Source organism: Geotrypetes seraphini, chromosome 3 (assembly GCF_902459505.1).
Source record: "Geotrypetes seraphini chromosome 3, aGeoSer1.1, whole genome shotgun sequence".
Classification (NCBI taxonomy): Eukaryota; Metazoa; Chordata; class Amphibia; order Gymnophiona; family Dermophiidae; genus Geotrypetes; species Geotrypetes seraphini.
In genome coordinates this window covers 406,799,049-406,824,747 of record NC_047086.1, presented here as the reverse complement: position 1 = coordinate 406,824,747, position 25,699 = coordinate 406,799,049, and the positions used below count along the sequence as shown (strand labels likewise).

General features: G+C 45.5%; 1 protein-coding gene across 1 annotated transcript in view; it reads right to left on the bottom strand.

The window, feature by feature from the left end:
* Window positions 1-25,699, bottom strand: part of LOC117357507 (histone H3.3A) — a 45,036-nt gene that overhangs the window by 7,906 nt on the left and 11,431 nt on the right. Inside the window, exon 3 of the mRNA XM_033938222.1 lies at window positions 10,176-10,329. Coding sequence (XP_033794113.1) covers window positions 10,176-10,329 — 154 coding nt within the window. The remainder of the gene's footprint in view (window positions 1-10,175; window positions 10,330-25,699) is intronic.

The window sequence follows — 25,699 nt, the reverse complement described above, 5'->3', positions numbered from 1 at the left end:
ACATGTCGGGTCCTACCGCTATTCCACATTAATGAGCAACTCACCATTACTGAGATAAGTAGTCACAAATCAAAAGAATGATAAGAAATGCACAATATCTAAAAGAATACTTTAAGTAGACCGGTGAGGATTTCACCACTTGAATCTCCCCGTTGAAACACCTTGGTGGGATGGAGGAGTGGTGGTTCTGAGGTCTTAAAGAACTGTTTAAACTGTTTAATAATAATAACTTTATTTTTCTATACCGCCATAATCTTGCAACTTCACAGTGAAGACAAGCTGTACAATCAGCGAATTACAGAGTATAGATAGAAATGAGAACATTCAGCAGTCAGTGAGCAGGTGCCAAATGGTTAGGAGAATGATATACATAGGACTGCTGAAAAGTATTAACTTAATTTTCATGTTACATTGAAAAACATTGGGCATCAGCAGAAAGCTGGGTACGATTGTGAGGAAGACATAGTAGTATACAGAGAAAATGGGGTTCCTAATGGAGAGGAATCAATGAGTACGGGTGAGGTGAGGTAGCTTTGATCGTGTAGGGAAAAAATCTGGCTATGACATGAATTTCTTAAATAAGGCGGTTTTTAATTCTTTCCAAAAGACACTGTAGGTCAGTCTAGCTGCATCAATGAGGTAGCCTAGCCAAGTTTGCTGTCTATCAGCTTGGAACTTGAAAGTTCTGTCTACGAAGGTTCGATATCTGCAGCCTGAGATTTTCGGGTATGTAAAGAGGTTGCGGTTTCTGGTAGTCCTGGTAGAGGAGTAGAATTCGAAGTGCTGTAGAAGGTAGTTGGGGGCCATTCCTCAGATTAGTTTGTAGCAGAAGCAGGAGAATTTGAATAAGATTCGCGCCTCAATTGGTAACCAATGCAACAATCTGTAGAAGGGACTAACGTGATCACTTTTCTTTAGTCCGAATATTAAGCAGACTGCCGTGTTTTGGACTATTCTCAATTTTCTCACGTTTTTTTTGGGTATCCCCAGGTAGACAATGTTGCAGTAATCCAGGATGGGTAGAATCAGTGACTGTACTAGTAATCTGAAGGATCGAGGGTCGAAGTATTTTTTATGGTTTTCAGTTTCCAGAGAGTGAAGAAGCATTTTTTTGTCACCGTATTTATGTGATCGGTCAGGATCAGGTGGGTATCTAAGGTGACTCCTAGTATTCTTATAGTTTGTAGTATTGGGTGATCGTGACCATTTATGTGAATTGTAGTTGTATTGATTTTTTCCTTTGGGCTTGCCAGGAAAATTTTTGTCTTTTCAGAGTTTAGTTTCAATTTAAAATTTATAGTCCATTGTTCGATTTCGGTCATGATGTATGAGATGTGTTTTGTGTTGGCAGTGATCACTTTTGTAATTGGTATTAGTATAGATATATCATCTGCGTATATGTAGTAAGTTAGGTTTAACTTTTGAAGTAGGTGACCTAGGGAGGAGATGTATATATTGAACAAGGTGGGAGATAGGGAGGAACTTTGTGGGACTCCCGAAGGGCTTTTCCAAGGTTTGGAGTAATTCCCATCATGGACTACTTGATAATGTCATTTTGTTAGGAATCCTTGGAACCAGGTCAACACTCTTCCAGATAGCCCCATTTCATCTAGGCATATAAGCATTATTTCGTGGTCCACTAAGTCGAAGGCGCTACTGAAGTCTAATTGCAGGATCAGGGCGCTGGTACCTTAACTGAAGAGGTCATATAGGTTTAGTAAACCAAGAAAGAGGAAATTGAAAGACAGATCAACCAGTACCTTAGAAAAAGTATATATAAGTTGCCAGTATTGGTGGCAAGGCTTACAGCTGAGGCACCTCTAGAAAAATTTTGGGGAGATGGAAGAAATGGGGGGAGGGACTCAACTCATGACCCGAGTGTGACCCCCCCCCCCCCCAAGATCGGATGGACCTCTGAAAGGGTCCCCCACGCTCAATCAGTCACCAAACAGGGACAAGGCGGAAAGCTAAACAACTTCCAACAGGCCTACACTAACCATTTTCAGGGAAGACTGGTACAGCTTACCACACCTGCTGGAGACCGAGCAAAAACTGTTTAGACTAGAAGAAGCACAGCTATTAATATTATAGCCAAAGTTTTGTCTCCGTCTACCTTCTGGTCATGGTGAGCTATTACCCATCAATGAACTATACCGGTCTGGACAGGTGATAAATAGAAAGTAAACAAGAGGAAGAGCTGCTGTATTATATTTTTTGCCATTATGATTGTATTGGTATAAGTTATATTTCCTTCTATTTTTACCTTTTTGGTCTGTATTGTTCCTCTTCCTTTTTTTTTTTTTTTTTTTAAACTACCGTATTTTTTGCTCCATAAAATATACTTTTTCCACCCCAAAAAGGGGGTGCATCTTATGGAGCGAATACACCTCCGCCCGCCCCCCCGGCGTTCTGCTGCTGCTCTTCGCCATCCCCACCGCCATCTTACTTGATTGCTGCCACAGGAAAGAAAGAGAAGGGCTGGCGATGTGCAATCGGGCCCACAAGTCTTGCCCCAATGTCAACTTCGGCGTCAGAGAGAAGGTCCGGGTCAGCCAATCGCTGGCCCAGACCTTATCTCAGACGTTAGAATTGACGTCGGGGCAAGATTTGTTGGCCTGATTGCATGCTATTGGCCCTTGGTGGAGTTGCGGCAGCAGGAGTCAGTCGCTGCCATGTCAGCAGCAGGAGTCAGCCTTTCCCTATTGGCAGCAGGAGTCAGCTACTACCGTGTCGGCAGCGGCATCAGGTGTATGCTGCGGTCCAGGAGACAGAAGCCTTGTTTTGGTCAGAGAAGCAGGCTTTTTTGGTCTTCCGTGGAGGGATTGTCGGCTCCTGAGATGGCAGTGCTGCAGTTCCTGCGGTGGGGGCTTGAGGACCGTTCCTGTAGCAATTTCAGGTGTGTGTGTGTGTTCAGTGGGGGGGGGTAGCCTGGTGCGGGTGTGCTAGTGGCACTGGTGGGGCATGGCTTGGGAGGTGAGCCTCTGGTTATTTGGGGTAGTGGGGTGTTGGTAGGTTGGGGCTTATCAAGGTTTGGTGAAGGTTTTTTTGTGCTCCTTATGGCGCCTGCTAAAAAGTCTAGTTCCAGGGGAGGGAGGGGTGGAGGAGTTCGGAGGAGTCGTTCTGCAGTGGTGGCAGTGCCTGTTGGCAGACCAGGGAGGAAGAATCAGCATGGCAGGAAGGAAGGAAGACAAGTTTTGTGAAGTTGCGGCAGCAGTGGGCGAGTGGTGGACCAGGGAGGAGGAATCAGCATGGCAAGGAGGAAGGCAGTTAGGCTTCGGTGTGGGAGGGAGGAAGGCCTCGGTGTGGGAGGAAGGAAGGACAAAGGCTGGAAGGCAGTGAGGGAGAGGGGGCAAGAACTCGGGACATAGGAAGGAAGAAGGAAATAGAAAGAGACAATTGTTGGGCTTGAGGAAGTAAGGAAGGAAAGAAAGAAAGAAAAAGAAAGAACTATCTAGTGCAGGGGTGCCCAACGCGTCGATCGCGATCGACCAGTAGCTCAGGAAGGCAACTCGAGTCGATCGCACTCGTGTTGCCGTCCTGATCTACCGGCCGATCAGCCTTCCTCTCCAGTGTTCTCCCTAGGGCCTTTTAGCTGTCATCTGCCGCTGCTGAACATTAAACCCCCCCCCCCAAAAAACCGGCTTGGAAATTTCAGCCCCTAGCGAACTTATGCTCCGGGCTCTAACGTGTGCGTGCAGGCTTCTCTTCTCTTCCCTCCGAAACCGGAAGTTATGTCCGGGGGGGGGGGGGGGGGGAAGAAGGGAAGCCTGCACGCACATGTTGAGAGCCCTGAAGCAAGCGTTCGCTACGGGCTAATGCGGGAGACAGGTTAGTGAAGCATTTGTTCTTCTTCCTGCCGGGTCCTGCCTACTTTCTGTTTCCGCGAAGGCAGGACCCAGCAGCATTTCCCCCAATAGGTTGATCACGATCTTGGGCTGATCAGCCTTCCTCTTCCCGACGGCAGAATTGACGTCGGGGAGAGGAATGCTGGTTGGCCGAAGCAGGGAGAGCTTGGGGCCTGTTATTGGTGGCGTTTGGGTCCTGGTCCCCGATGGTAATGGCAGTGGCAGTGGCTTGGGGGAGGGCAGGGAGAAAGAAGGAAAGAAGAGAAACAGAAAAAAAAGAAAGGGAGGCAGAGAGAAAGAAAGGGCAGGGAAGAGGAAGGAAAAGTTGGGGGGAAGGAATGAGGTCTGGAGGAGAAGAAGCATACAGGCTAAAAGAAGGGAAAAAAGATTGTATGCACAGTCAGAAGAAGAAAGTGCAACCAGAGACTCATGAAATCACCAGACAAGGTAGGGAAAATGATTTTATTTTAAATTTAGTGATCAAAATGTGTCTGAATTTATATCTGCTGTCTATATTTTACACTAAGGTCCCTTTTTACTAAACCGCAATAGAGGTTTTTAGCGCAGGGAGCCTATGAGTGTCGAGAGCAGCGCTGGGCATTCAGCGCAGCTCCCTGCGCTAAAAACTGCTATCGTGGTTTAGTAAAAAGGGAGGGGGTATATTTGTCTATTTTTGTATGGTTGTTACTGAGGTGATAGTGCTTAGAGTCATCTGCTTTGACCTCTTTGAAAAACCCTGGAATAGGAATGATGATTAACATTTTCTATGCATACAGTGTGCTTTGTGGGTTTTTTTTATTTTATTGTTGGTAGATCATTTTGACTTGGTCATTTAAAAAGTAGCTCGCAAGCCCAAAAAGTGTGGGCACCCCTGATCTAGTGTAACCAGAAATCACCAGACAACAAAGATAGGATTTCAATTTAGTGATCAAAATCTGTCTGCTGCAGTATATTTGTCTATTTTTCTAGGTGGCTTGGTTCAGAGGCACAATTTGATTCAGAATATTTTTTTCTTGGTTTTTCCTCCTCTAAATCTAGGGTGCGTCTTATGGTCAGGTGTGTCTTATGGAGCGAAAAATACGGTAGTTATAGAGAGTGACATGGGGACAAACTTTTACCGTCCTCATGAGCTCGGACCCATCCCTGCAAACTGTCTGATTCCATCCACACAAGCCTCGAATAGTTATGATTTTATACTGAAATCATTTTATTAAAGCATAAAATGAAACAATATTCTGCACAATTGTCATTTTATAAATCACAAATACAGAACAAGGAACAAAGCCCCTATCTGCCCTCCCCCTCACAAATATCCCCTCCACTATCAAAAAAACTGAATAAATCAAATTACTACAGATCTATCTCGGAGAGAATGTGAACTCGCAGGCCTCGAGCATGCGCAGATGCTCAAGGCCCAGCACAGAGGACGACGATCTTCGGGCGGACACCAACGCACATGACATACCGGTGCCGAGGCCGAGCTGAAAATAAGAAGCGGGTTCGGGTGGGTCTGGGGGACTTCAGGTCGTGGCGGGGGGGGGGGGGGGGTGTGTATGCTCATAAATCGAGCCACGCTCGGTTTCCGAGGCGCCGATTTTGCGAATGTTTTGCTCGTCTTGCAAAACACTCACTAACTGGTGCACTCGTAAACCGAGGTACCATTGTACTTCAGTCACACATGGCAGGAATAATATTAGAGGAGTGCAACTAGGGCAACTGCCCCCGGCCAGCTAAAGGCACATGGCCTTGGCTTTATAGCCCCCCAGTTATGTCCAACACCAGTTCTGGCAGGATCTACATTTCAAATCTGATATATTGTAATCACAAAATAGAAAATAAAATTATTTTTCTACCTTTTGTTGTCTGGTCATTTTATTCTTCAAATTACATTGGTCTCAGGCTCTGGTTTCTGTTTCCTGATCTCTACACTTAACTCACTCACCAGAGTCTTCAGACTATTTGACATTTATTTCCCCATGCTCACCATCCATCTTCCATCTCTGTGTATGTTTTTCCCCCATGTTCAGTATCTTTCTTCTTCAACTCCTATACTCCCCCTTTCTAGTTATTTACCCTGTGCCCATCTCCCTGCCGCCATCACTACTATTGTGTCCCTATGCCCTCCCCCCAGTCCAGCATCTCTCTTCTACATTCCTATTCTCCCTCATGTCTAGGCATCTTCCCTGTGTCCACATACCATCCTATGTTTAGTATTGCCCCACTGATTGTGTCCATATACCATCCCCATGCAGCATTCCCCTTTGTTCCCTGTCCCTATGCTTCCATCAATGCCCACTATCTCCATGTCCAGCTTCTCTCATATTACACCAATGTATCTCACCCTCTTTCCTCCCTCCTCCTTTAGGTGCCATCAGTGATGAGCATTGTATCATCTACATAGTGCAAGCTGTTTATATTTCAGCCACCAACTTTGAAACCAACGCTCTCCTTTCAAATTAGCTTTTCTGAAAATGGCTTTGCTGTAAAGGTTGAAAGATAAGTTGACAAGATATAACCTTGCTTGACACCATATTTTATTGGAAACCAATCAGTGTTGCCATATTCTGTTCTCACTGCAGCTTCATGATTTTTGTAGAGGCTCTATCAGCAGAGTTGTATGTTTGGGTGTTCCAATTTGTGCTAGAGTTCTCCATAGTTTATCATAATCCACACAATCAAAAGCTTTGTTGTAGTCAAAGCATAAGTATAGGGGCTTTTGGTGTTCTTTGCTCTTCCACCAATATTCATCTAACATTGGCAATAATTTCTCATTCCTCAACCTTTTCTGAAAGCAGCCTGAACTTCAGGTAGTTCTTGCTCAATGTATGATTCTAGCATGCGTTGTATTATTTTCAGCAATATTTTGCTGTCAATTGTTCTATAGTTGTTACAGTCCTTGGTGTCACCTTTCTTTCTTATAGGTACGAACAGTGATCTTTTCCTATTGGTTGGCCATGTTTCCAAATCTGTACAGTCGAGCGAGGGCCATGATAGCACCTTCTGAGCGTTTGAATACCATCAATACAGGCGACTTGTTTTTCATTAAAGCTTTAATTACTGCTATGACTTCTTTTAAAATATCTGGTTCTTCTTCAGCGTCAGTTTCCTATTCAATTTCCTCAATGTTATAATTTTTGCCTTTTTTGTATAGATTTTCTATATGGTATTTCCATCTTTTTTAATGCTTTCTGGATCATTCAATATCATTCCATTGGTGTCCTTAATCATCCTCAATCAAGGCTGGAATTTCTGCCGCAATCTCTTAACCTCCTGATAAACTAATCTAGTTTTCAGTTTACATGTTCTGATTCAATATTCTGACAAATATCCTTTAGATATCATTTTTTGTCTTGCCAAACCTCTCTGAAGATTTTTCATTGCAGCATGGATGGCTCCTTTAGATAACCCAGAAGCGAGGAGAGACGGGGAAGATATACTAACTCATTTGGTGGGGGGAGGGTTTTGCCACTACCACTAGTCTGACCCTGGTTCAATTTTTTTTTTTTTGCTGTGGGGAGGAAAGCTTTTTACCACTCCTGTGTGGAGGTAGAAGGCCTTGTTCCCATCCTCGCAGTAAACCGACAGCAAAGTTTTCTGTTCCTGTGGATACCATGGTTTGCCATGGGAACCTGTCATGCCATTTTCTAGCTCAGGGGTGCCCAAAAGGTCGATCACGATCTCCCAGTAGGTCGCAAGGGTAACGCGAGTCGATTGTGGAGCCCATCCCAGCTCCACAATAGACTCAAGTTGCCTTTGCTTTCTCCCAACGCTACAAAAGTCAGGCACGTGCAGTCACTGCACAAGTGCCGGGCCCACAAGCCTCCCCCTCCCATCAATTCTGACGTCGGAGAGGAAGTTCCGGGCTAGCAAACTTCCTCTCCGACGTTTTTGCGGTATTAGTGCAAATTATTTTTTTCCTTTCTGATGGATCACTTCATTTCTTAGTCAAAACCCACCTATCCAAAGTTTGTCCATTGCATGTTCTCCACCTCTTCTCATGACTATTTTTATTGGTCTTTGTGTTATAATGAAATCTTTGGCCTTGCATCAGAGCAAAAATAAAGCCATCACATTTAGAACATTAAAAAAAAGAAAGAAAGGGGGGTAGGGAGAAAGAAAGAAAGGGAGCAAGGAGACAGAAAGAAAGACAGAAGGGGGAGCAGGAAGAGAGGACGAAAAAGTTGGACTTATGGAGGGACATAGAGAGATGTTGGTTGGGGAGTGGAATGAGGTCTGGAGGACAGGAAGCATGGAGGAGGCAGAAAGAAGGGAAGAAATATTGGATGCAGTTAGAAGAAGAAAGTGCAACCAGAGACTCATGAAATCACCAGACAACAAAGGTAGGAAAAATTATTTAATTTTCAATTTAGTGATCAAAATGTGTCCGTTTTGAGAATTTATATCTGCTGTCTATATTTTGCACTATATTTTACTAAACCGCAATAGCATTTTTTAGTGCAGGGAGCCTATGAGCGTCGGGAGCAGCACAGGGTATTCAGCACTGCTCCCTGTGCTAAAAACTGCTATCGCGATTTAGTAACAGGGGAGCTGTTATATCAAATATAGCATAATTAATGATACAGGAAAGAAATTTGTTCAGTAGGATTCCAAGTTATGACTGAGTCCCTGAACAATGTTAGTGCAGGCTATCCAAGTGGGTACACTGCAAAGAAGTCTGCCCCTTGGAAGTAGATCCTCAGCCTTGGAGTCTGTGCTCTCCCGCAGACAGAGTTGTCCCAAAAGAGGGATCCTCTGCAGCACCAAAAAGCCTAGCAAACGGTTAGCAAAGACAACTGAAATTAAATGAAAAGAAACACGAGCAGAAAATACAAGCTCCTACCATCTCGCTTTTAGAAACAATTGAGAAATTGGAGTACAGACGGATGGGAGGTGGAGCAAAAGAATGCTAATGAAGCTCCCTACAAGACTTTTCATGAGAAGGAATTAGAGAATGACACGGTGGCGGTTTACCCGTGGCTACCGCGTTTAGCCGCGGGTAACCCGCCAAAACGGGGAATGAAAAATAGCAGCCTCTGCAGGGACGGGGACAAGGCCATTCACCGCCCCGTGGAGCGGTGAATGGTCTTGTCACAGCAGTGAGGCATCAAGGATCGCGCGGTCCCCGCAGCCCCCACCCGCTCGATCGTTTAACTAGCTTCCTCTCTCCACCTCACCTTAGTTTGCCGGCTTTCTTTTTTGGCGATCAGCACGCTTTCAAAGAGCTGCACATGCGCGGCTGCTCAGTATTCAATCTTCTGCTCTGACCCAACTGGAAACAGGAAATTGCAGCAGAGCAGAAGATTGAACTTTGAGCAGCCGCGCATGCGCAGCTCTTTGAAAGTGTGCCGGTCGCCGAAAAAGAAAGCCGGCAAACTAAGGTGAGGTGGAGAGAGGAACCTGGTTAACGATCGAGCCGGCGTGCGGGTGGGGGATGCGGGGACCGCGTGTTCCCGGCTCACACAAGGAAGGAGGGAGTGTAAGGGAAAAAGTTTCTCTTCCTTGGAAATAGATTCTGAAGTGACCTCATCAAAGAAGACCAGCACCAAATGTACAAGAAATCCCTTAAACAGTGTCAAAAGAGCCCAAAAGAGAAAACTGCTACTGCCGTGAGACTCCATTATTGAAGGAATCAACTTGAAATCACAGTTCAAGAGACAGGAAAAGGTTAAATGCCTCATGGAATCCTCAGCCACAACACAAACCAAATTGTGAATGAAATCAGAGCAGACAGTAAAAATTATAAAATTGATGTCTAATGCTGAGGCATTAGAAATAATGCCTCAGCAATACAATTTTCAGAAGTTCTATTTGCTCATGGTAAGGGAGAAGAGAGACTGCTAGTGATGGTGGGGGGACTGATAGAAGATATGAAAGAAGAGTGGTAGAAAGGAACAGATGGTAAAGGAGGGAGGGAAGGGTGGTGGTGGAAAGGAATAGAACAGACATTGAAAGAGGGTAGAGAGGAACAGACCATGAAGGGAAATGTGGAAGGCAGAGTGGGGAGAAGACGCTGGAAGGGAAGAAGACAAATGCCAGACTATGGGAGAGCGGAGGGAAGAAGATGGGTGCTAGACCAATTGTGGGAGGGGGTGAAGGGAGAGGCACAGTAACAGCAAATGAAAGACGCAGTATATAGCAATACAGTGCATACCTGACACCACTCAGCACCAAGTGACATACAACCTGAACAGCATGCAGTGAAAGACTAGATGTCCTGAAGACTTTCCATCACTATTCCACTAGCCTTATACATCTTTCACTCCCGCACCACCACTGCACTCCACTCCACCCCCCCTCCACCCGACTCAATGAACAGCTTTTCAGTGTTACCTGCAAAGCACCAATAGCAGCGCTCTGGAAGCGCAGATCTGTTTTGAAGTCCTGAGCAATTTCACGGACCAGACGCTGGAAGGGAAGTTTGCGAATCAGCAGCTCAGTGGACTTCTGGTAACGCCTGATTTCACGTAGGGCTACTGTACCTGGCCTTAAGAAATTACATTAGGAGATTAGCAGAAAATAAAAAATACCATTTCTTGCAAGAAGTTATTTTCACATAAGTACCATTAGAACACTTTTTAAAATCAATGATTCACATGTGCTATTTAACAAAATGTAGGACCGAGTTCTCACCTTTCCAAATTATCAAGCTTAAGAATAAAAGCTGTTAGGTTACTTTCCGTAATTATAAGTGTGATATACCAAGGCCCGACTTCCAAAAATCCTTTAACATATGTGTACTTGTTTTCTCTCCACTAGCAGAATATTAAAGGGTTCAAATTATTTTCCTACATATTCATTCAACAGTTTTCATGCTTGAGTAAAGCTTTCAGTGCATGTTAGTTTTTATACTGCTGAAGAGTAAATGAAGGCAGATAAAGACCATAAACAGTCTTCCCATTTCATCTTTGCTGTTAATTCTCCTATAGATAATGACATAGGAACAGGAATGTGCAGTACGTTGTGGTAATACACAGTGGTGTATTTAGATTTTAGCAAAGCCTTTGTTTTTTTTTTTTTAATTCTTTATTTTATTTTTTAATTCTTTATTCATTTTCACTTAACAAGTATACAATATGACATCTTATACTATACAAAATCACTTGTACATTCTTAACCATAAATCTTAAATACTTTAAATTACCCCCCATCCCATCCTCCCAGCCCTCCCTATATCAATAATACTCATTCATATATGTATTATATCCCTTCTTATTATAAAATTTCAAGTATTTAAAGGTCAGTGTTCTCCCTAGGGCCTTTTAGCTGGGCGGTCCGCCCAGCTAATTTAGACGAGCGCCCGGCTATCATCTGCTGCTGCCGCCGCTGCTGAACATTAACCCCCCCCCCCAAAAAAAAAAACAACCGGCTTGGAGATTTCAGCCCGTAGCGAACTTATGCTCCGGACTCTATTGGGGGAAATGCTGCCGAGTCCTGCCTTCGTGGAAACAGAAAGTAGGCAGGACCCGGCAGCAAGAAGAGCAAATGCTTCACTAACCTGTCTCCCGCCTTAGCCCGTAGCGAACGCTTGCTTGAGGGCTCTCGACATGTGCATGCCGGCTTCCCTTCTCCCCCCCCCCCCCGGACATAACTTCCGGTTTCGGAGGGAAGAGAAGGGAAGCCGGCACGCACATGTCGAGAGCTCTGAAGCAAGCGTTCGCTACGGGCTAAGGCGGGAGACAGGTTAGTGAAGCATTTGCTCTTCTTGCTGCCGGGTCCTGCCTACTTTCTGTTCACGCGAAGGCAGGATCCGACAGCATTTCCCCCAATAGGTCGATCGCGATCTTGGGCCGATCAGCCTTCCTCTCCCCGACGGCAGAATTGACGTCAGGGAGAGGAATGCTGGTTGACCAAAGCAGGGAGAGCCTGGGGCAGCGTCAGCTTTTGGGCCTGTTATTGGTGGCGGTTTGGGTCCTGGTCCCCGATGGCAGTGGCAGTGGCTTGGGGGAGGGCAGGGAGAAAGAAAGAAAGAAAAAGGGCAGGCAGGGAGACAGAAGGAAAGAAGAGAAACATAAAAAAAAAGAAAGGGAGGTAGAGAGAAAGAAAGGGTAGGGAGAGAGGAAGGAAAAGTTGGGGGAGGGAATGAGGTCTGGAGGAGAGGAAGCATACAGGCTAAAAGAAGGGAAGAAAGATTGGATGCACAGTCAGAAGAAGAAAGTGCAACCAGAGACTCATGAAATCACCAGACAAGGTAGGAAAAATGATTTTATTTTAAATTTAGTGATCAAAATGTGTCTGAATTTATATCTGCTGTCTATATTTTACACTAAGGTCCCCTTTTACTAAACCGCAATAGAGGTTTTTAGCGCAGGGAGCCTATGAGCGTCGAGAGCAGCGCTGGGCATTCAGCGCAGCTCCCTGCGCTAAAAACTGCTATCGTGGTTTAGTAAAAAAGGAGGGGGTGTATTTGTCTATTTTTGTATGATTGTTACTGAGATGACAGTGTATAGTCATCTGCTTTGACCTCTTTGAAAAACCCTGGAATAGGAATAATTAACATTTTCTATGCGTACAGTGTGCAACATTTTCTATGCGTACAGTGTACTTTGTGTTTTTTTAAAATTTTATTGTTGGTAGATCATTTTGACTTGGTCATTTTAAAAGTAGCTCGCAAGCCCAAAAAGTGTGGGCACCCCTGCTCTAGAACATCGCCCCTTAGTTTTTTATCAAGTGGTGCAGTGAGGGGCCAGCACTTTACATCTTATCACCTCATTCTTTCTTTTTTCTCCTCATGTACAGAACGGTTCTTTATTCTAAGCAGCTCTGGCACTAACAGTACTACAGGTGCCTTATGCTACTTTCACCACCACTTGCAGTCAGGTTCGGCATTTTATCATGGTTTTGGTTTTTTATTTAGTTTTTCACCAGTATTTTCATTTATTTATTAAAGCAGCCTTTTTTAACAGCCCGATGCCCCTCCCCTATCAGTGTGCATTCAATCCACTGCCGACACTGTTTTGGCGCTTCTTTCAACAGATCAAATATCATAGCCCTACTGTTGCATGTTCACATTTATTCTGTGTACGAGTTTATCTCATCAATGCAGAGACCTTTTCGTTAAGTTCATTTTACTCTCCCTTTTTTACTTTCCCGAGTGCTGTGGTTTTATTCTTTGGTTTTAATAAAAGCTCATTTGAAGAATAATTTAGATCTTTCCCAGGTTTCACTTTTCATCTACCCGGTCTTTTCTGGTTTCCTTTCTATAGTCTGCTTTTCATCTAGAGTCTTTTGAGTTTAGAATTACATTTTATGACATATTTTTATGGTTAAATTGTATGACATGTCTAAATCGGTCAAGTTATCCATTCTTTTTATTATTTTTTGTCCCCTCATACAGTGGCAGATCGCCCCGGGTGCCAGCCTTAGGGGGGTACACAGCCGGCTGGATCCAGAACCTTCCGAGCTGCTCTAAATGGCACCTGCACCTCAGCACGGCTGCCGTACTTATTCCGATAAAGGAATACAGGGACTTATGTATAAATACTAGTCAGTAAAATAGCTATAATGATAAATAGGAGACTGACTATAATGGTGATAATTACCAGTGAGGAGAAAGCGACTGACACTTTGAAAAAATGTTCAGAAAAGTGAAACTCTGAAGAGGGGGTGAGAACCTCCTCTTAAGGGAAGAGTTTACCGTCCAGTCATTGTATTAGTATATGAAACATCACTTTCTGACCACTGGTAAAATGTTAAATTGTTCTTGCAAGCTCAGCATGAAATATTCATAATTTCTTATGCAAAAGATCTCTCTCAATGGAAAAATGATGCAATGCACTTATCTGTAAAATATTCTTAAGAATCTTAAGGCTCTCAGGGGTCCCAACGCGGCCCCGTTTCGAGTTCTGCTTCAGGAGACCCAAAATCACATTTTAAACCCTCTGTGCAGTCATAATGCTTTTCCAAGAGATAATCATTCACTGAGTTCGAAAATTCCAAGTGACCACTTATTCCGAAGCAGAGTCAGCAGCCACACTGAAGTGCAGGAAGGTCCTGCTATGACTGCATTTGCCGCCTCTGCCTCCGGAAGACGTAAGTGGCGTCGGAAGGGGTGGACTGGCAGCTGCAGTTATTGCGGAACCTTGCCACAACTCCCTGTGTCTGCCGGCCCACCCCCTCCAACATCACTTACATCTTCCAGAGGCAGAGGCAACAGAAGCAGTCATCATGGGACCTTGCTGGTTTGGAGGGAGAGAGGAGCATAGAAGGGTGGTAGAGGGAGGAAAAGGGGGTCAGGGTGGTATGGAATGGTGGTGGAGGGAGAGAAAGGGGGCAGATGCTGATGGAAGTGGGGGGAAGGGAGAGGAGAGAGTGAAATGCCAGACCATGGGCGTGTGGGAGAAGGAAGGGAAGAACAGGAGAGAGATGCTAGACCATTGGAGGAGGGAAGGGAAGAAGATGGATGCAGAATAATAGGGGTGAAGGGAGAGATGGAAGGGGAATACAAGGAGAGAAGATGCCATATAGAAGGGGCAGAGAGAGGGTAGACAGTGGATGAAAGGAAGAGAGTGACAAGACTATGAGGAAAGCAGAAACCAGAGAAGACAATGTAGAAAAAAATTATATTTATTTTTTTGCTTTAGGGGAGATGCATCGCTGTTTCTGTGGTGTTGTATACAGAGTCCAGCTTCTTGGTGGTTCAATTTAACCTTTGTCTACGTTTTTATATTTTATCCCCCCTTTTACAAAACTGTAGAGGGTTTTTTATAGCACCGGCCATGGTGGTAATTGCTCAGAATTCTATGAGAGTCTGAGCTGTTACCACCATGGCTAAAAACCACATTATAGTTTTGTAAAAGGGAGAGTTGTTAGTTTGTGATTACATATTCCATACTAGGCGAAGGTGTTTTCTGTGTTGTGTGTGTTCGAAAGACATGGTTTTCAGTTAGGATTGACTGTGTAGGATTGATCTGTACTAGTCTGGCTTGTTTAGTTTTACAATGGGTGTATTGAGGTTGTACTGCTCACTGTAGTATATAAGATGCTGCCTTTTCCTAGGTACACTCTTGTGTGATGTGTGGATTATTACTAAAAATCATGTTTTTCATACAGATGGGGGGGGGGGGTGTAAAAAAATGATGGGTGTCACATATGCTAGGTACACTACTGCCTTCATAGTTTATATCTAATCCACAAGCCTGCTTTTAGGACCTACAGGGTATGTATCCCTCTGATTCATGACAATTTCACTTCTCATGTTATCTTATCCATTCTTTTTATTATACAACTGCTTTGACGTGATTGGACCTTGAAAACTAAGGGCATCAGTGTTCTCCCCAGAAATTTTTTCCAGCCATGAAAAACATTTGCTGCATTTAGTGTGCCGGAGTTAAAAAAGTTTGAGAGACGCTGCTCTATACTATTTGAAAGAGGGCAAATATCTAATTATTCACTTCTAGAATTGGATACTTCTTAAATTTAATAAAAAATTATGGAAGAAGTGTCAAATCTTAAGAAAGGCTGCCATATTGAGCATTGGAAAATAACTAATAATAATTAACTAATACAAATAGTTCACATTTAGGGCTCCTTTTACTAAGCTGCGCTAGCGGTTTTATCACACGCTTAGCTCGCACAGAATTGCCGCACGTGCTAGACACAAATGCCAGCATTGAGCTGGCGTTAGTTCTAGCCGTGTAGCGCGGCAATTCTGCACGCGCTAAAAACGCTATTGCAGCTTAGTAAAAGGAGCCCTTAATTTTCCCTACCACCAAATTTCCCCGTCCCGCCCCACCCGGCTACTTTTTCATGCCACCCGGCTGGAAAAAATTTCTGGGGAGAACACTGAAGGTGTCTAATCATTTGAATATTCAATCAATGGCCCCCATATCTTTCTAAACCTATCATAATTCCCATTCTGTAAAGCAAGAACTCTTTCCATCTTATACATATAACATACTGAACTCCATCAAAAGGTATAATTGAGTCTTGTATAGTCTTTCCAATTCCTAGTGATGTGTTGAATGGCACAGGCCGGGACATGGGCCCAAAGAGCGGCCGGGAACAGACGAGGTCCCACGGCCGCGGCTACCGGGAGCCCCCGGAGCGACGGAAAAAATAAAACTTATTTATTTTTTTTTTTTTTGACGAGAACTGAACAATTAAATAAAAGAAACAAGAGAAAACGCAGCGACCGCGTCGAAATCAGGACACAGCCGCGGCGACAGAAGGCAAATTGAAGAGCACAATTTTCCACAGGGCTTCTGGCTCCGCGGATGAAATTGAACTGAGGACCACGAGGTGGGGATGCGCCCTCTAGTGGGCAGGAAGGCTAGCACATGCGTGGTGCAGTGTGCAAACTTGAAACTTCAATCAAGTTTGCTTGAAAAGCTGTCCGCGCTGGGGCTCCGTAGATGACGTCACCCACATGTGAGAATATCATGCCTGCTTGTCCTGGGATAATAATAGTAATTTATTGTTAGACATTGAAATTTGACTTTTAAACCTCATTGAAGTACCAAATAAAATTGTATCATATGACAAGGCAACAAAGTTTTCTAATAGCAAATTAATTTGGGGCCACATTGATTTCCAAAAGGCATTAATACAAGGACAGAAATAAATTAAATGATCTAAAGTCCCTGCATCCTTATTACAATGCCAGCATCTATTAGACCTAGAAGTATCTACTTTTTGTAAACGAACTGGGGTCCAAAAAACACTCTATGCAATAAAAACAACCATGTTTGCCTCATAGATGCCAACATTGTAGACTTTAATCTCCAAGACCAAATTTGTGGCCATTGAGATGCAGAAATTTGGTGCTTGATCTCAATGCTCCAAATATCCCTCAACCCAGTTTTCTTTTTTTTTTATTCAGATATTCATTAAGTAATTTATACCACTGTGCGGCTTGGTGAGCCAAGAAATCCGCCTGAAAGCAAAGGAATTCTAAACTATATTGATTATTAAGGTTCTTCCATTCAGGGAACCCCTCCTAAATAGCTTGCTTCAACTGCAACCATCTAAAATTTTGTGTCTTATTTAAACCATATTTATGTTGCAATTGTGAAAAACTAAGCATCGAACCATTTAAATAATATCATTCAAAGTACGAATACCTCCACTAACCCATTGCTTCCAGCCGAATTGACATCCGCCAATTTTAATCTTGGAGTTCAGCCAAATGGATTGATGTAATGATTTAGAAATTGGAATAGGTGTCAAATTACTAATATAACGTAAAGTTTTCCAGGTATCAACCAATATTTTATTCTCTTTATATCTTCTAGGTATTTTTATACTAATCAAATGCACCAGATGTATAGGAAACAGGAGTCGCCATTCTAAATATAACCAGTCTGGGACATTCTCCATGAGCTCTGGGAGGATCCAATACATACCCTGACGTAGAATATAGGTTTGATGATACCTATAAAAATTTGGAAAATTTATCCCTCCCTCCAAAATTGATTTTTGTAAAGATACTAATGCAATTCTTGGTCTTTTACCCAACCAAACAAATTTCGTAAGAATACCATTCAATTTTTTATAGAAGGACCCCTGAAAAAAAAACCGGTATCATACTCATTTGATAGCAAACTACAGGCAATATCATCATTTTTATAGTTTGAACTCTCCCCCACCATGAGAAATGCAACGGATTCCATTTTTCACATTCTTTATTCATTTTTGCACATTACAACAAGTGTAGCAGATAAACTCATATGAACTTATAAAATACACACCTTTGACAGTGTTCCAAACAGGCATCTAATAAATAATTAGAGTGCCCATCTGGATGGGCTCCAAAGTGACAAGCTGGGTCAGAAACTGTTTGAGTGGAAGACGACAGAGGATAGTGGTCAATGGAGATTGCGCTGAGGAAAGGGATGCTACCAGTGGTGTGCCTCAAGGTTCTGTTCTTGGGCCTGTTCTATTTAACATTTTTATAAGCGATATTGCTGAACGGCTGTCAGGTAAGATTTGCCACTTTGCAGATGATACCAAAATCTGCAATATAGTAGACACCCCAGCTGGTGTGATTAACATGAAGACATAGCGAAGCTTGAAGAATGGTCTGAAATTTGACAGATAAAATTTAATGCTAAGAAATGCAAGGTGAAACATTTGGGTTGCAAAAACCCAAAGGAACAGTACAATTTAGGGGGAGAAGAACTTATATGCATGACAGAAGAACGGACTTGGGTGTGATCGTATGTGATGATCTTAAGGTGGCCAAACAGATTCAAAATGTGATGGCGAAGCTAGGTTGCATAGGAAGAGGTTGGCCAGTAGGAAAAAAGGAGGTATTGATGCCCCTGTATAAGACTCTAGTGAGACCTCATTTAGAATATTAGAAACATAGAATATGACGGCAGGAAAGGGCCACGGCGCAACAAGTCTGCCCACTCTAATGATCCATCCCCTAAGTTCTTCCTTGAAGTGATCCCATGTGCTTAAAATTAAGTACGCTATTGTCCTCAATTACCAGCAGTGGAAGATCATTCCAATGATCAATCACCCTTTCGGTGAAAAATACTTCCTAGTGTCGCTATGAAATCTCTCACCTCTGATTTTCAACGGATGCCCTCTTGTTACCGTAGGTCCTTTAAGGAAAAAGATATCTTCTTCTACCTCAATATGGCCTGTGACATATTTGAACGTCTAAATCATGTCTCCCCTCTCTCTGCGTTCCTTGAGTGAGTATAGCTGAAACTTACCCAGCCGTTCCTCATACAGGAGATCCTTGAGTCCCGAGACCATTCTGGTGGCCATTCGCTGAACCGACTCAACTCTCAGCACATCTTTTTGATAATGTGTCCTCCAGAATTGCACACAATATTCCAGATGAGGTCTCACCATGGATCTGTACAACGGCATTATAACTTTGGGCTTCCGGCTGACGAAACTTCTTTGGATACAGCCATTTGTCTAGCCTTGGATGAAGCAATACTGTTGGAAATTGCATAGAAAAAGCCCCTTCAGCAAACGTCCCCACAGCTCGCCAGCTATGCCACAGCTCTCTTTGACCCTAGAAAAATACAAGAACCCGCAAAAAAAAATAAAAAATAAAAATCATCACACTCTTCATGCAAATTCCACAAGAACAGACAGGGGACTGTACCAGTCTGGAGAGTCTAAAAGAAAGAAAATTAGCAGGTAAGAACCTAATTTCTCCTTCTTTAGCTCTTCTCCAGACTGGTACAGTTCACTGTTGGGATGTACCAAAGCAGTACCCATCATGGTTGGGAACTCTGCAGGGCTGCCACTAGAACACGTTCACTGAACACAGTCCTGATGCGCCTGGATGTCCACACAGTAGTGTCGCACAAAGGAATACAGAGAAGACCAAACCATAGCCCTACAGATATCTATTGGAGGCACCAGAGAAGACTCAGCCCAAGAAGCTGCCTGATCCTGAGTGGAATGAACCTTGACAAAATTCAGAACAGGCTTCTTCTGAAGAAGGTATGCAAAAGCAATAATCTTCTTGATCCAGTGCACAATGGTAGCCTTGGAAGCGCCATCCTCTTTACGAGGACCCACTAAGAGGTCAAAAAGATGATCCAACTTCTGGAACTCCTGGGTCCACTGAACATCAGAGCAAAGAACCAGACAGACATCCAACTTGCGCAACTGCCTCTGCTCTGAAGAGCCCTCCCAACTACCCAAGACTGGGAGGACCATGGACTGATTGACACAAAAAGGCGAGACCACGTTCAGCAGAAAAGAAAGAACAGGCCACAGTACAACCTGCTTCCTAGAAAACTCCAGAAAGGGAGGCCTACAAGAGAAAACTTGCAGCTCAGAAACACATCTCGCAGAAGTAATGCCCACCAGGAAGACCACCTTGAGAGTAAGGTCCTTCAACAAGTAGGAACCTAGGGGCTCAAAGGGAGGGCGCACAAGCATACAAGGACCAGATTGAGATCCCAAGACAGAACTGAAGGCCACACCAGAGGCCGAAGCAATTTGGCTGCCCTCAAAAAGCGAACTAAGTCCGGAATAGATGTCAAGCGCCTACCCTGCAGCAACCCACAAAAAGCGGACAAAGCTGCAAGTGGAACCCAAAGAGATGACCAGGTCAAGCCCCTGCCAAGGCCATCCTGCAAGAACTCCAAGATGTGAGGCAAAGAGGCACGAAAGGAAACCACTCCACACACGGCACACCACTTCTCAAAATATGCCAAATGCACATAAGCCCAAGAAGTGTAAAGCCTACAGGGCCCCAAGAGAATGGAGGTCACTTTATCTGAATAACCCTTTTTACCTAGGCGTTTCCTATCAAGAGCCAAGCTGTAAGACAAAAAGGGACACGGATTGAACATTGGAATGGAACCCTGAGTCAGGTCATGCTAGAAGAGCAGCGAAGAGGATCTGCCACAAGATGACAAACCAGATCCACATACCACAGGCACCAGGGCCTGTCTGGAGCCACCAGGATCATGCGGCTGGGATTAGAGAATGACATGGTGGTTGTTACCCGCGGCTAGCCGCGGGTAACCCGCCGAAACGGGGAAAGAAAAATAGTCGCTGCGGGGACGGGACAAAGCCATTCACCGCCCCGTGGAGCGGTGAATAGTCTTGTCTCCGCAGCCCCCACCCGCCCGCAGCTTTTAGCCAGCTCCCTCCCTCCACCTCACCTTATATGCTGTTTGCCAGCTTTCTTTTACCAGAGCCACACGTGTTCAAAAAGACGCGCATGTGCGGCTGTGCAAGTTGATCAATCTTCTCCTCTGACGCAACCGGAAACAGGAAGTTGCAGGAGAGTAGAAGATTGATCAACTCGCAGCCACGCGTGCGCGTCTTTTTGAACGTGTGTGGCTCGGGAAAAAGAAAGCAGGCAAACTCGGCATATAAGGTGAGGTGGAGGGAGGGATCGGGCGGGTGGGGGCTGCTGGACCGCGCAATCGCGCGTGTTCCCGGCTCACACTTAGGAAGGAGGGATTGAAAGGGAAAAAGATTTTGGGCTAAGGGGATGAAGAGGGAAAAAAAGAAAGCCACAGCAGGAAAGAAATTTGAGGACAGGCAGGTGAGCCAGATGCTGGAAGCAGGGGGGGGGGAGGAAGAAAGAAGGAGAGAAGCTAGATGGGGTTGAAAAGAAGAGACATACTGGTATGGAAGAGGAAGATAGGGGAAATCTGGACACAGGAAGGTAACAGAAAGAGGGGAAATTATGTGCATGGGGCATAGGGACAGAGACATAAAGGGGACATGCCATGGGGATGGTATATGGACACGGGGGGGGGGGGGAGGCAATGCCAGATACATAGGGGAGATATTAGAAATGTGGAAAATAGGAACACAGAAGCGAGATGGTTTGTGGGGATGGGACAGGGACCGAGCTAGCAGGCTCCAGCGGCTTGCACAAATTACATTGTAACATGCCACGAAAATAAGAGGGAGGGAGGGAGGTAGATAAGCCACGCGAGAGGAGCTGAAGGGTGGTAGAAAGGAACAGATGGTGAAGGAGAGAGGGAAGGGTGGTGGTAGAAAGGAATAGAACAGACATTGAAAGAGGGTAGAGAGGAACAGACCCTGAAGGGAAATGTGGAAGACAGAGTGGGGAGAAGACGCTGGAAGGGAAGAAGACAGATGCCAGACTATGGGGGAGCGGAGGGAAGAAGATGGGTGCTAGACCAATTGGGGGGGAGGGGGTGAAGGGAGAGGCACAGTAACAGCAAATGGAAGACGCAGAGAGAAGACACACAGTGGATGGAAGGAATTGAATGAGAAGATGTGGAAAGCAGAAACCAGACAACAAAGGTAGAAAAAAAAATTCTATTTATTTATTTATTTTTTGCTTTAGGATAAAGTAGTATATTAGTTGTGTTGATAAAAATTTATAAACAAAGCCCTGCCAGCTGAACATCTCTTTCTCTAGTTCAGCAGCCAGAACTTTGATTTATAAGAAAGGAATAAGCTAAATATTGCAGTACTAAGGCTTATATGGATGCTGCGGGGACGGTGACGGGGCGGTGAATGGGATGGCGATGGCGGTGACGGGGCGGTGGCGGGAATGGCAGTGAAGGGGACGGTGGACTGGGGCAGATTTTTTTCCCTGTGACATTCTCTAGCTGGGATGCCACGCAATGCAAAGAACTCTGCCCACCATGGAGGAAACACATACAGGAGGTCCGCTGCTGGCCAAGGATGCACCAGAGCATCCAGTCCCTCGACCTAAACATCCCTGCGCTGACTGAAGAACCGGGGTGCTTTGGCATTGACACTCGTAGCCATCAGGTCTATGAACAAGTGACCTCCCATGTCTGCACAATCAACTTGAAGGCTATGGGACCGAAACACCACTCTCTGTGATCTAGCAAATGATGACTGAGAAAGTCTGCCTGGACATTCTCCACTCCTATGTGAAAACTGAGATGGCCAGAAGATGAGTCTCTGTCTAGACCATGAGCAGAGCAGCCTCCTGTGCAACCAGATGACTCCCAATTCCCCCTGATGATTGACGTAGGCTATCGCCATGGCATTGTCCGAGAGAACCCGAACAGATTTGCCCGTCAATGTCTGGAACGCTAGCAACGCCAGTCGGATGGCTCTGGTCTCCAGAACACTGATCGACCAAGACACCTCCTTCGGAGACCAACTGACCTCAGTCAAGCGACCAAGACACTGAACTCCCCAGCTTAGGAAACTGGCGTCTGTGAAAAGCACTGTCCACTGGGGCTGATCCAGACTCACTCCCTACACCAGATAGGAAGACTGTAGCCACCAACGGAGACTGTGAGGAACTCACTCCCAAAAAAGACCAGGCGAGTCCAAACCATGCATCTGTGTGACCACTGCCGAAGCAGAACATACTAAAGCGGACACATGTGAGCCCGAGCCCAACGCACCACATCCAGGGAAGCCGCCATCGACCCCAGGACCTGGAGAAAATCCTGCGCCCGAGGGCACCAGGAAGCCATCAGAAGGCGAATCTGTGTCTGCAACTTGTTCACTCGGGCCTCTGGGAGGAAGACCTTTCCCAAGGAGGTAAGAAAGAAAACTCCAAGGTACTCCAGGCACTGAGACGGAGCCAACCGACTCTTGGACAGGTTGACTACCCATCCCAGCGACTCCATCCAAGCTGTAACCTGGGAGCGCTCCTGAAAAGACTTTTCTCGATTAACCAGTTGTCCAGATAGGGGTGAACCAGAATGCTCTCCTTGCGCAAGGCCGCTGTCATGATCACAATAATCTTGGTGAACATCTATGGAGCTGCAGCCAGACCAAGAGGAAGCGCACAAAACTAATAGTGTTGTTCCAAATTGCAAAGTGAAGGAACTGCTGATGGGAGGTGCAAAGTGGAACATGCAAGTAGGCTTCCATCAGATCGAGAAAGGTCAGAAATTCCCCTGGTGGAACCGCCAGAATGAGATCTCAGTGTCTCCATGCGAAAAGACAAACTCTGAGATCCCTGTTGACCCAATTCAGATCCAAGATGGGCCGAAAAGTCCTCTCCTTTTTGGGCATCATGAAATAAATGGAATACCTGCTGGTGCAACACTCCTGAGGAAGCACTGGAACTACCGCTTTGAGATTTAGAAATCTTTGAAGCGTCTGGTGAAAAACCCTCTTCTTCCATGCCGCATGACAAGGAGAAGCGAGAAAATGCAGGCAAACTCCAGAGCATAACTGTCCAGACTCACTTCCAGGACCCACTGATCTGTCGTGATTGCTGCCCACATCTGGTAAAAGTCTCGCAACCAGGCACTCCTCGGGCCAGGGGAGGTGCTGGCAAGGAATCATTGGGTGGGACGTGCTGCGGGAGAACCAGTGGAGGGATCATGTCACCCCCCTGAAAGGCCCCACAAAAGGACTGCATGCGCTGAAAGAAATGGCCCCAGGAAGAACCGGAATCAAAGTGGCCCCTCGACCAGGGCAGTATGTACGGAAATCACGCAAATGCCCCCGAGGAACGCCACCTCACACAGATGGGTACAGTCCTCAGGAAGATGAGGCACCTTAGAGTCCGTTAAAGTCTGAACCAACTTGTCCAAATCCTCACCAAACAAGAAAGACCCCTGAAAGGGAAATTGTGTCAGTTTAGCCTTTGAGACCGCATCCTCTGACCAAGCCCAGAGCCACAGGGTACAATGAGCAGTCATCCCAAGGGTCATGGACTTGGCCGACACTCGCAACAGATCATACATGGCATCAAAGAGATAAGAAGCACCCATCTCAATCTTGGCTACCTCCTGCTCCACCAAGGACCAGCCATCAGAATCAGTCAAGGATACGCTCAGCCCCCCCCGAAAACAAGCCCAAGCGACTAGACCGCCACACATCGCTGCTTGGACCGCAAGGTCCTCAAAGTCCCTCAAAGCAGAGCCGCCCTCAACAGGCACTGCATGTTGTGTTGTGATAGGCGAAAAGCACAGTTACTTACCGTAATAGGTGTTATCCAGGGACAGCTGGCAGATATTCTCTACATGTGGGTGACGTCATCCATGGAGCCCCCAAACTTGATTGAAGATCTTAAAGTTTGCTAGTGCTGCTCCGCGCATGCATGTGCCTTCCCGCTCAGCTAGAGGGCGCGTCTCCTCAACGTGGTCCTCAGTTCAGATAGCTAGCAAAGAAGCCATCCCGGGGAGGTGGGAGGGTTGCGAGATTATCTACCTGTTGTCCCTGGATAACACCTGTTACGGTTCCTTTCCACCTGACTCCCTCCTTCGATTTTTCTCAGTCGGTGTGGGATGTTCTTGAGGCCTCTCAAAAGAGTTTTACTAGACAATGCTACTCCCAGAAGTGGTCTAGATTTGCTGTGTGGTGTGCTTCGAATCGTGTGGAACCGCTATCTGCCTCCTTGTCCTCCAACTTTGCTCCACTTGTCTCTGTCTAGCCTCAAGTCGACTTCTATTCAAGTCCACCTTAGTGCGATTGCTGCCTTTCATCAGCCGATCGATGGGAAATCGCTCTCGCTCCATCCAGTGGTTTCCCGATTTATGAAGGGCTTTTTCAATGTCCATCCTCCACTCAAGCCCCCCCCCGCCGTGGTTTGGGATCATAATGTGGTTCTAGCTCAATTGATGAAACCTCCGTTTGAACCCATTGATAAGACTCATCTGAAGTATCTCACTTGGAAGGTGGTGTTCCTGATTGCCCTCACGTCTGCTCGCAGAGGCAGTGAGTTGCTAGCTCTGGTTGTGGACCCGCCTTTTACTGTTTTTCATCGTGAGAAGGTGGTCTTTCATACCTGGGGGGCCGCCGGCGGTCCTGACTGCTGGACATGATGGACCCCTGGTCTGACCCGGCAGAGGCAATGCTCATGTGCTTATATGTGCATCCTAAGTTCTTGCCCAAGGTGGTTTCGGATTTCCACCTCAACTAGTCCATTGTTCTTCTGGTGTTTTTTCCGAAGCCCCATTCTCATCCTGGAGAGTGTGATATGCAAGGTATGCCTGCTAGGGCTGTCCCTAATGTAAAGCCCACTGCTAGAGCAGATAGTGCCCAAGTTGCTCTATTTAAACCTCAAGGTAACCTTTTGCCTACATTTACTCCTGGGTCCAGCAGAGGGAGTGCTGGCCCCAGAATGCAGGTTTCCCTTCCCCCACTTAGACAGGGAAGGAAGGTCAGGAGATCTGGCACACCTGAGCGTTTGGGGCGTGGTCCCCAGCTCCTAAACCTCAGGTCTGCATGGCTGGAGAGAGAGAAGCAAGCAGGCAGCGAAAGCAGGCAGTCGCAAAGCTCAGGGCTGAGAGCTCTGCAAAGCTGTTCAGTTCCTGAGCAGATGGAACTAGTAGAGGCTGGAGCAGAGTTACCTGAAAGACCTGTGGAAGAGTTCCAACCCATGGAATTGGATTTGGAGCCGGAGTTTTTCCCTGAGTTAACTGCCAGCACCCAGCCCATGGAAGTCTGCTAACCAAAGGCAAGTGTTCAAGTGCTTTATAACTGTGGATTACAAGTGAATAGGT